This window comes from Sapajus apella, unplaced genomic scaffold (assembly GCF_009761245.1).
Source record: "Sapajus apella isolate SASKATOON/1434 unplaced genomic scaffold, GSC_monkey_1.0 scaffold40, whole genome shotgun sequence".
Lineage (NCBI taxonomy): Eukaryota > Metazoa > Chordata > Mammalia > Primates > Cebidae > Sapajus > Sapajus apella.
The window spans coordinates 19,411,107-19,423,410 of NW_022436980.1; the positions used below are offsets into that span (position 1 = coordinate 19,411,107).

General features: G+C 38.0%; 1 protein-coding gene across 11 annotated transcripts in view; it reads left to right on the plus strand.

Annotated features, from left to right (window-relative positions):
* Positions 1–5,983: 5,983 nt before the first annotated feature.
* The window catches only part of ABI3BP (ABI family member 3 binding protein), a 244,633-nt gene continuing 238,312 nt past the window's right edge, over positions 5,984–12,304 (plus strand). For all 11 annotated transcript variants that reach the window (XM_032299267.1, XM_032299257.1, XM_032299259.1 and 8 more), the window contains exon 1: positions 5,984–6,193. In XM_032299267.1, coding sequence (XP_032155158.1) covers positions 6,115–6,193 — 79 coding nt within the window. In that variant the 5' untranslated portion in view covers positions 5,984–6,114. The remainder of the gene's footprint in view (positions 6,194–12,304) is intronic.

Consider the following 12,304-nt stretch of genomic DNA (forward strand, 5'->3'; position numbering starts at 1 on the left):
GAATAGGACATAATAGAGACTCCAGAAAAAAACCCACATGTATATGAACAATTAATTTTTGATGAAGGTACAAAAGTAATTCAGCGGGGAAAGGACAGTGTCTTCAGGAAATGATACTAGCCCAGTTGGATGTCTGTATGTAAAAAAAAAAAATTAAAAAAATAAATGAAAAGTAAAAAGAACTTGGATTCATACCATACAGTGTATGCAAAAAATCAATTCAAGATGGTTTAGAGATTTAAATGTAAAACTTAGAATATTTCATGAATTTGGCAAAGGATTTTTAGCTATGACACCAAAAGTATAATCTATAACAAAAAAGTAGGACAAATCAGACTTTACCTAAATTAAGAACTCTGCACTTCAAGAACTCAGAACACCTCTGAAGGAATAAAAAACAAGCCATGATAGGGAGGAAACATTTGCAAAGTATATATCTGATGTAAAAAATCCTTATGTTCAGAGTATGTAAAGGACTCACAAAACTCTATTATAAAGAAACAACCTCCTCCCTCAAAAGTGGACAAAAGACTTTTGAACAGACATCTCACTAAAAAAAAAAAAAAAAAAAAGCAAACGGCAAATACGGCATGAAAATATATTTATCATCATTTACCATTAGGAAAATGCAAATTAACCCCAAATCTGGCCCCATACCTATAAGAATATCAAAAATTAACATGTCTGGCATGTACATGTTGGTGAAGACCTGGAGAACTGGAACCTCCGTGTACTATAGGTGTAAATGTAAAATTGCACAGCCACTTTGGAAATGATTTTGGCAGTTTCTTACAAATTTAAACATACACCTGATTAGGTAGTCCACTCTCCCTGGAATATTGGATATTTATTCAAGAGATATAAAATCCAGCCAGCCAGCCAAAGACATATGCAAATGTTCATGGCAGCCTTATTTGTAAGAGCCCAAACTGGCAACAGCCCAAATGTCCATAAGTGAATCTAATTATAACATGCTGAGTGAAAGAATCTGGTCAATAATAGAGCGATACTGCATGATTCCATTTATGTAGAATTCTAGAAAATGCAATGTAATGCATTGTACTAGAAAGCAGATCAGGGTTGTGAGGTCTCATGTGGTAGGCACAGAGAGGGAAGAGGGTGGCACTGAAAAGGGGACAAGAATTCTCTTGGAAATGAGGGATATATTTATTGTGATTATGGTGAAGATTACCCGGGTGAACACATAAGCCAAAACAAATGTTAAAGCTCACCAAATTAGGTACAGTGGTTCCTGGAATAAAATTTTTTCATAGCTGGTGCGACTATGTGGAGTTTGCACATTCTCTCCATGTCTGCATGGGTTTTCTCTGGGTCCTTGGGTTTCCTCCCATATCTCAAAGATATGCACGAGTTGAATTGGAGTGGTCCTAGGTAAGTTCCCAGGACCACCATCCACCTACTTGTTCAACATGCTGCTGCACACCTGCATGCCTCAGGCTCTCAGACTCCCTGATGCAGTAATCTAACTTTCTGGAGCCTCCTCTGGCATATCCTCCTGTTCAGAGTCCCATCTCCGGTTTACTAACATGTTTGTCACTCAGCGCTTGACTCCATCAATTCTTACATCGTTTGAAGCTTAAGGAAAAACATATTCCCTTCACCTGGACAAGTTCAGCTAGGTACTCAGCATCTCCATGAAGAACGCAGAATCTAGACAAAACAAGGAAGGCACATTTGACAGCTTAGAGGCATTCAACTTAGGTCTTAAATAAGCTTTTTTTCTAGGTGAATAGATCCTTTACACTGTTTTATAAGTACATGTTGTTTATTACCTCAAGGTTATGAAGCCAAAAATTTAGAGGTTAAGATGCCTTAGAGAAACTGAAGAATGACCTGCAAATATCACTTGGGTGTGTAAGGGGTAGCACATCTTGGTGATGTAAGAGGAACTGTGGAGGAGAACTTTGTGCTCTGACCAAATGGACCTCCACTGGAGCAGGACACTTGTCCAATTGTATGGATGTGGTTCAGGAAAGTGATTAAAGAAATAAGATTTGGGATGAAAACATGGAACACTGAGTTTTTTATGTCAAATGAATCATATTAAAATTATTTTTATTAGCATCCCTTAGAAAAACCCCAGCATACTTTCAAATAGAAATTGCATACGTACAAGCCCTTAAAAAATCTCCTAGCATAATACTTTCTAGAGGAGAGACTAAAAATGTGGGTGAATAGGTTAAATGACTGCACAGAGTTGACTTGACTTCCAAGATTTGAGAGATGTGTGAGTTTTAATAGAGTTCTCATTTGAAATAGTGAAATTAATGTTGAACCCTTAAAAAATCAAACATGGCATGACTGAAAACTATGACACTTACTTTGAGCAGTGATCTAGATGTCTTCTAGTCTCATGGATTTCACTGACTTCCCCAAGGAGAAAGTATTTCTTAAAAACGATAGCATACAATCATTGTACCAAAATTCTATCAGAGTCTACTGCTGCAAAGAAAAGAAAACAGGTTCCCAGATTCCCACTTTATAGCTTTTGACATGTGTTTTTTGACACAACATCTGTGTTTGGGGCTTGTTTGTTTTACCTCACTTTGCTCCAGAAACAAATTAAAACAACTTATAAAATCACATAAATTAAGCCTCCAAGTAAAATAAGCAAGGAATAAGGGTGGGGACGAAAAATAAAGCCAAGAATTATGTCAAAAAGATGCACATCACAAAGACCTATACACTTAATATGGGTGGGGGATGCATTTGGCTCTAAGTTTCTACCAGTCAACACAGAAAGAGAAACCTGGTTACAATGTCAAAAAATAAATACAGTTGCTTAGGAAAAATAGCCACAGCTTTTCATACTTGACACAGCAGTCAGAGGTTTTCTCCTGGGTTGTTATTTTTTAAGATGTGGTTTAGTAAGCAATGTATAGCAACGCTCTTACTGTGTACTATCTAGGGTTTCATGGCTGATTCTGATAAGAGACTTCTTATAATAGGTGTTATACCAAGTGCACTATACTAAAGCATTATTTAATAAAATATTTTAACGTGGGCCAGTGCTATTTTCAGGAACTGTGAAGGATCTGAGATTTTTACCCTGTGTGCAACCTAACACGCAGTTCACAGGGGATAGCAGGAGACCCAAAACACCTGGGTCAAAGACAAAGGAAAAGACAGTTGATTACAGCAATCGCAGTCGCCTGAATATCAGCATTTGCACTACTTCAAGGAGCCCCAGTTCTCACAGGATAACACAGAGAGGTACAGGTGATACCTACACGTGCTGTGGGTTATTTTACAGAAGAGGAATGACAAGCTTAGAGAACTGAAATCTTTTATCAAGGGAAGTGATCATGTATTCCCATTGCCCCAGAAGGAGATATTACCTTTATTACATGGGACAGAACACAAATTTCTATCTTCCAAGGATATTTTATATGCAATTATACTTTACAGGATGGCCTGGAACACGGGGAATTAGTGCCTCCACTCATAAGATGAGCAGAAACATTAATGACCTTTGAAAAACTGTCTCCCAACAACTGTACATTGTAGGTCATACTCAAGTGTTCTCTGGTATAATCTAAACTAACCCTTTGTTTGCAGGAATTGATGAATTCTGTTTCATTTGACACTCATCATCTATTTATTGCAATCTTATAGTCTAGGCACTAAAGAGTGTAGTAAAAAGAGGCGCGGTTCCTTTCCGTAGCGTTACTCCTCCCTGGTCTGAGAAGAGCCCTAATACTTGCAACGTCTTCACTGAATGCTCAAGCGTCCTACTAGCTAAGATAATGCAACCATTTTTTTTTCTGACACAATAATTAGACATCGTGCTTCGTTTAATTAGCCTCCAGTCAGTTGCAAAACTGAAAATAACGATTGCTAAGGTGGATTGGACTTTGCCTGCTGCCCAAGCAGAGGCCAGTTCCTGAATTTCGTCACCTAATTCTTACACCAGCCCCTCAGAAACGTTTGGAAGAACCAGCCTTCTTTACGATATTTCTGCTGGGTTTGTTCCCCTCAGAAAACCTGTCATTTCCTACTAACACAGTGGCCTCACTGGCTTAACGTGATGGCACTGGCATATAGGAACAGAACGAGCGGTGCCAGCTGGATAAATGTCCTAACCTGGGTTGGAGGGAGCTGCCTATTCAAGTGAAAAATCAAAGATGAAAAAGACCTGTTAAATAGCCCCGTCCCTCCTCTAGTCGGTGCCAAGGCATTCCTACGGTGAGCGCCCAGACCCAGCCAGCTCTAAATGACTTTAACAAGGTGGCTTCTCACGCTTTATTTGGAAGATGGGGCTGTCTCTTTGATGTTTCTTTTTTTTTTTTTTTTGTAAGTTTCCTAACTAGAATTTCATTTGACCAGTGTTATTTAATTTTTCTCTTACTCTTTTTGATTCAGCTACAGCACCCCAATGAGGTAAGCTATTTTTAAAGCGTCAGTATAAATATACCAACAATGTTTAAAGTACTTGATTAAGGCAGCCACTCCACCCTCATGGCTATGGTTTTTGAGCAATGCAATGTGGGGGAAAAGGACACATGTGGACCTCAGAGGTAAATATACCCAGTTTAGAATTATACTTCTACTGAATTGTGGGCTTATCATTGTCATTCTTCTTGTTTTCAGTGACTGCCATTTAGTAAATGCTTCCTGTGTGTCAGCCATTATGGCAACCACTTTCAAAACACTGCTACAAATTTATGAAATTGGTACTGTCCTCGCTATTTTAGAATTTAAAATTTAGTAATTAGGAGTGGAAGCACTAGAGTTAAATGACCAGCTTGAAATGCCGGCACTGTGACCCTGGGCTTTCTCTTGACCTCTCTGTGCTCAGTTTCTTTATCCGTAAGATGGGGATGATGGCAATGCCTGCCTCCTAAACTGTTTTGAGGAATAAATGTCTTAACATGTGTAGGGCCGGGCGCAGTGGCTCAAGCCTGTAATCCCAGCACTTTGGGAGGCCGAGGCAGGTAGATCACGAGGTCAAGAGATCGAGACCATCCTGGTCAACATGGTGAAACCCCGTCTCTACTAAAAATACAAAAAATTAGCTGGGCATGGTGGCACGTGCCTGTAATCCCAACTACTCAGGAGGCTGAGGCAGGAGAATTGCCTGAAGCCAGGAGGCAGAGGTTGCAGTGAGCCGAGATTGAGCCATTGCACTCCAGCCTGGGTAACATGAGTGAAACTCCGACTCAAAAAAAAAAAATGTGTAAATAGATTCAATTGGAGTAAGCGTTTAGATATCATCAATACTGATAATATAGAGATGAAGTTTGCTCAAGGGCATTTCATTAGTAAGTGGCATCCATCGTGAACCAGTGGAGTATGCCAGCATTGTCAGGATGCCTAACCTTTTCCCCTCAGTTTTTCTTAATGGTAAAATGGGGTTAATACCATATCTCTTGCAGAGGCACTATGAAGATTAAAATACAGCAAAGTAGGTAAAGACTCTATTACAGAACTCAGTCCATAGTTGAGGCTCAAATAGCAATATTGCTCTATATCTCTGCATCTACATCTGTAGAACATATGTGTATACATGTATGTATTATACATAATGCATAGCTTTGTAGCCAAAGACTTACTCTTAAATGTTTTTCATAACACAGGCACTACAGAGTGTCTCAAAGTATATTTTTATGAATTTACTCCCATTTAAAAGAATTGGGTTGGTTTACTGGATAATTAAAAGCAGTTTCCTTCTTAATAAGGTTTTATTTTATGTTTTTAACATTTTAATAATTTTTAATATGGCATTTCTGGGTTCTATGAAATAGTTCATCAAATGTTTCAAAACTGCCTAAATGCTTCTTTCATAAATACAGATCTGCCAGAATTTCAATTTTTATATCACAGAGGGAAAAGACACAGTTATAACTTAGCAGAAAGAAAGAAATGTGATGATACGTTTTTGCTGTTGTGCTTTTCTTTTTTTTTTTTTTTTTTTTTTGGTGTGTGTGGGAAAGAGTGTGATGTCATCTTGTCTCCACCCCCTGTGAGTAAGCCCACGGCACAGCTAAGTGCAGCCGCCCGCCTCTGTCACTGGGAGACAGTCCACTTAAATGCAGCTCCAGGGTTGCGAGGCACCCACCAGCATCCTTCCCCGTGCGAGGTGGCAAATGCAACATGCTCTCCAGCTTGGGGTGCCTACTTCTCTGTGGAAGTATTACACTAGTCCTGGGAAATGCACAGAAATTGCCAAAAGGCAAGTAGCCTGATGTTTTATGTTTTAAAAATAATATTAAGATAGAGTCATTTTTAAATGTTGATTTTAAATATGATCTGCTTTACCAAATGGGGGGAATAGAGTTATTACGCAGAGTCAAAGCTCAAATGTATGAAGGGGTCGCTTAAAGTTTTACTTTCCCTTCCTGTTACTTACTTTTCAATTACAGCTCTTGATTGCAAAAATGAAAGCCAACTTATTACATTGAGCAGCTGTTCATCAGAGCCTGAACTGCATACTTTCAAACTGTAGTACTTTTGTATTGAATCATGTTATGTAAATGGATATTACAGTCTGTTAAAAAGAGTCGTTTGGTGTTTTTATCCTCCTCCCCAGAGACTAAATCAGTACTAGCTTAAGATTCAAAAGAAGCTAATTCTGAAACCTTGAATCTTTGGTGTGAACCTCAAACATACCTGGTGACTAGGAGGCTGAGGGAGTCCACACATCCAAAGCATGGTTGTGTGCTAATTTGCAGACACAGCCCTCCAGTGGAGTTTGGAAGAGGGCTTGATCTGTTGGACAGGACACTCCCCCTTTTCCTGGCTAAATTGCTCTTATTTTAGTGTTGGTATTTTGTTTACAAATGTTATCAGAAGAAAATTAAACTTTCTAAAGTTAGACCCTACAAACAACCCTTTGAGCCCATCCGACTCAAAACAAAAGGCTCCTGCCTCTCTCCTTGCGTCTCCGAACACAAATGTTGCATGTACTTTTGTTCCTCTGCAGAGGCAATTTTCTAAGCCAACTGTAGGTCTGTGAAGGCTTTTTATGGTTGCAGACTGCTGTAGTCAGCAGGATTATGAAAAACAGGCTGGAATTGACCGTACAGTCATGATGGAAACATCAGAGGTATTGTCGAGCTGCAGGCTTGTAAAGAACCTGGTGTGTCTAAAGTCAGAAAGGAAGGTTGTTGGTGTCAGAATATCCAAAAGATCATCCCTGGGTCCTCTCTCTGGGTAGTTTGCTCCAGGATCATCTTGTCCCAAGTGAAAACTGTTCTTTCCTTGGTGGGTAAAGTGAAACTTGAATCCAGCCTGTGAAGGCTGAAGCAGTTGGCTAGTTGATATTTCACATGATGATGTGAACAGCAATAGAAAAGAGTAAGTAAACCTTCTCAACTCTGATCGAACAATTAAAGAAAAATAAAAAATGCTCTTAGATCTTTTTCTACCAAGAGTTTTGCTCCTTGATCACAATAAAACTGTGATTTAAAGAAATCAATCATGAGCCACAAGTATTCAGAGTTAGTTGCCCTTACTAATGGAATATTTAACAGTGGCATATCATTTGCGTAGAATATGGGGGTTTTCTCAGACTTGATACCTACAGATGGCTTTTATTTTACTTTTTATTTTTTACATAGTTTGATTTAGCCATAACTTTGTTACTGCAAACTTTGCAAAATCCCAGTGCTTTAATTATTATGTTGCAATCACTAGACACAAATCTCTTGACACAATTTTTCTTTATTTATAACGGCAAAGAAAAAAAACGTAGCTGTCAAAAATGGCCACAAAGCTTTTGTTGTTTATTGCATTTTAATCCGAAGTGTTTTCATTCAGATTTCTTTTGTAAATTTAAAAAATATTTTGTAGTTTTTCGTAATTTAGAGAAAAAACCCCATCAAATTATAATAATTATAAAAGTAATGGCAAGTTTTGTTTTTAAACTATGCTTTTTCTTTATTCTGAAAGCTATTGAGGACCGTTTAGCAGAAGTCACCTTTTTCAAACTATGCTCAAGTCATAGGTGTACTGTCTGTCCTACAATGGGTAGAGTTTGGGGTGAGGGCAGCTGTTTCTTGTCAATAACTTGGGGAGTCTTTTTGGTGGGATCACAGTAAGTGTTAGCAGTTTGCATATTCTCAGCAAAAAAAAAAAAAAAAAAAAAAAACCTGCCCAACTTTTCAAAATCATTGTTTCTCAAACTCATTTGACTAAGAATCTCCTTTTCCATAGAAGATCTGTAATATCTTAGCAGGGGTCTGTCTGTCACAGGACACATTAGGGAAATGCTGTTTAAAAAAAAAAGAAAAAATGAGTAAAAGCTTTTACGTTTATTCTTCCTTCTACTTTAGAGTTGGTTAAATACTATTTGTGATTTCAGAAGTGGTTAGAATTTTGGAGCTAGAAGAGACATTCATCATCACTTAGTCTAGTGATTCCCAGACCTTTGGATTTATGGATCAACACAAATACACACATACTTTAATATCAGGGTTCTGTTATAGAAGGCTTACTTGAATTTTGCTATGTCAGGATGCTCAAAGGAAACAGGGGAGAATGCCCAGTGTTTATAAAAGTAAACCATTTTAACAGATTTATAAAACAAATAAATTTACCTTCATAAGTAAGCCTATTGTTATTTTTCTCGTTTTCCCACAGACTAATGAAAAATCGATCACAGGCCAATGTTTGGAAACCACTGACCTAACATAACCATTTATTTTACAAATGAAGATACCCCAGTGCATGGCAGGTTTAGTCACTTTCCCATGTTAATGTGGAGCCAGGACTTGATACCTCACTTCTCATTCAAAATCCATGTTCTAACCTGCTTCTTGCCAGATAGGCAGGCTCCCCTCACCCCAACCTTAGGAATGACATCCTGCAGTGTACGTGTGAATGCTGCCTATCCCTTGAATAAAACAGTTTCTTGTAAATTTCTTAAACATTATCTTAATTTTTACATTTTTCCTAAGAACATACCCACATTTTTATGTACATATGATATACATACATTTATGGTTATTTATATGAAGTCAGTTATTACATGTAGTATACCTATTTGCATACCTAGCCACATACTTTGTTATAAAAGTAAGTTATTAGAAGATTCTTGCTTGCTTTTTAAAAGCTTGGGGACTATTATTAATGGACCTTTTCTCTTCTCCACCACTTAATGACTATAATTTTGGCAAATTGTTGATTTTCGTTAGCCTCAATTTTCTCGTTTGTAACATGGGACTAATGATAACTATCTCATAGTGTTTTAGGATTAAATGAGATAAGATATGCAAACCCTTTAGTAATAAGTCTGAGACGTAACAGATTTTCAATAAATCCTTGTTAGGTCATAGAAAAGGGGATCAACATTGAAAAATATGCACACCAAATACCACATAATCTTGTATTCAAAATGTAAGACACATCTCTTGTGTGATCTTGCCAGAAAGATGGGATGAAGGACTGCAGCATTGTTCTACATAGCAACAAGGGAAGGCTTCTACTGCATTCTAGACTGACCGTTGTCTGCCATCTGGCCAACATTTCCCTGTGGAAAGCCACCCCTTTGCTTTAAGGTCAGCTTTTCCATGGCGATTTGTAAGATGTCGTAGACACTCCAGGTGAGATCCTGTTAATCTTGTTTTTCAGGAGGTGAAGTAGACCATGCTAGAGAAGAATTCTCACATTGTTTTATACCTTTGGAAGCCCCTGTGCTCTAGCTACTTCTCAGAATCCTTATTCTTGGCACCATTGAACTTTTTTCTTTTCCTGGCAAATAGGTTAAAATAAAAACCAGTGAGAACAATATGTAATGAAAGGAGCCCGCAAAATCTTATAATTGGACAGCAGGGCCTTGACGTACCTTTGTGTGGAAACTCCAGTATACAGAAGATTGTAATTAGCCCAAAGGCAAAGGCTATGACTTTTAGGCAAGTGTGAGAAATACCGCAGAGGAACAAGATGCAAGTGTAATCAGATGGCCAGAGGACATGGGGACCTTGGGTGTGACTCTTGGGATATGGCAGACGGAAGAGGCAGCTGGCTCTTTTCTTTGGATTCTTATCTAACAGAGTAGAAATCTCTGACTTTAGGAACAAAACACACAGAGCAGATGATAATCATAATAGTAACCGCCATAGCTATTGGTAACTCTTACCATCATTATTATCATATACAACATTCTTTGAGTATATCCTACATGCGGTAATTTAGTGCTTCATGTTTTTAATGTGGAAAATCTAATTACATTCTTGAAACTCCCCCAGTGCCTTTGTCTGTTTTGTGCTTCTGTGACAAAATACCTGAGACTAGGTAATTTGCAAAGAACAGAAATGTATTTCTCACAGTTCTGAAAGCTGAAAAGTCCAAGATCAAGGTGCTGGCATCTGGTGAGGGCCTTCTTGCTGCATCCTTAAATTGTAGGAGGCAGAAAGGCAAGAGAAGGATAAACTTCCTCCATACGCCTTTTTATAAGGGTACCTAATCCCATTCACAGGGAAGTCCTAATGGCCTAATTGCCTCTTAAAGTCTTCAGCTCCTAATACTATTGCACTGGCAACACCTGAATTTTGGAGGGAACACATTTGAACTTTAGTACTTATGAAGCAGGTAAACCTATTATTCCTATTTTACAGAATATAAAATTGTGTCTCAGAGTATTAATTTACTCCCAGTCACACAGCTAGAAAGTGGCAAAAGACTATACCTTTAGTTTTGATGCAATATTACTTCCCTGTTCTAGGTAAAGATACATTAATTTGTTCAAGTAGCAAATTATGTTGGATGTATACACAGAGTACTGAGGCTGGAGGGACAAGCTTGGCACTTGTCTTCAGGGAGCTGATCAGTTTCTGGAGGAGATAAGAGAGTGGTGTGGAAGGGGATAATTACAGTCGAGTGGGGTCATCCTCCAATGGGTGAAGCACAAAGCATTTTGACAACATGAAGGATCCAATCCAGACAGGAGGTATGAAGAATTATGAGAGAATAAGAAACCCATATAGAGTTCTGGAGTATAAACACAAGTTGGGACAAGGAGAAGGATGGCTGAGAGGTAAGGGGCCTTCTCAACTAAGGTAACTGCTGGGCCAGAGCCCAGGCAACCCCAGGGGACAAAGCTCAGTGAGTGCTGAACTCCTGAGAGGGAAGCCTAGACAGAAATGCACACAAGTGGCAACTGTGCTTTCCTTGTCTCTATCTGGCCTGACTCCTCATGATTGATTACAAAGAGGAAATAAAATGTTGTCTTTGGAGAGGAAGATTTTACATCTTGCTCTGTCAACTTTCCAGCTGCTCACCTGGAGTCTGGCTCTCACTCTCCATGGAGCCCTTCCAACCTCACTTTGACAAAACAGGAATGTGTCACTCCAACAGTTCAGTCCATTTCTCCAAAGGGTGGCTGATGCCTGCGGGAGGCTGCAGAGGATCCTTTCCATCTTAGGTTATGGAACATAGGATACTGGTGAGAAGCACAAAGCTTACTTGGTGTGGTTCTGCTTCTATTTGAGTAACATATATTTATGTATTTCTGGGACTGTATTAAAGAGTACATTAGAAAAATATGGTTCTGCTGCTAAAAAAATTTAAAAACCACGAAGCAGGAAAATTATTTTAGCGTCTTTTATAGCTCTAAAATTTCGTGATAGTTTTATTGATGTGTTTGTCTATCAATTATTAAAGATTATTAGTACTCCTTCATAATTCTTAAAACTATGATAATAACCATGATGTTACATATCAATGATTTTTAATGCTGTGTTTATGTAAATTATCTCATTTTATCTTCACACGTGAAATATACATTATTTCCATTTCACAGATGAAGAAGCTTAAAGAATATGTTAGCTATCTGTTGCTGCATAAAAAATTTCCACAATAATCTTTAATTAATTATTAATAATCCTTAATGATCAATAGTCAACCCATCAAATACAGATCATTAAGCATCTACTAGGTAAACTGAATGAGATACAGCCCCTCCTGTAAGAGAACCTTATATTACAAAGGTAAAAATTGACCAAATTTAATTTGTTCTGATGCTAAATTTTGGAACCCAAGGCTTAAAAAGATAAAGTTTTCTTGTGTTAATTATACCTTCACCAGTTTAGTGTAGTTTTATAGACTATTTTGGGCTATGAGATACCCTTAAAAATTTTGAGTATCTTCCCTTGTCTCTCTTCAAGAAAGTTGGGGTACAGGAGAACACTTGAAAATAGAAGAATTCATCAATACAATATTATAGCAAAGACAGTTAAAATGTTTTATAAGTTAATGTGAATTTACAGAAGGCTTTTAAAAGACATAAGTGAGGTGTTTAATGAAGGAAATCCCAGTCAGGAGATGGGACCAATCATTCCATCTG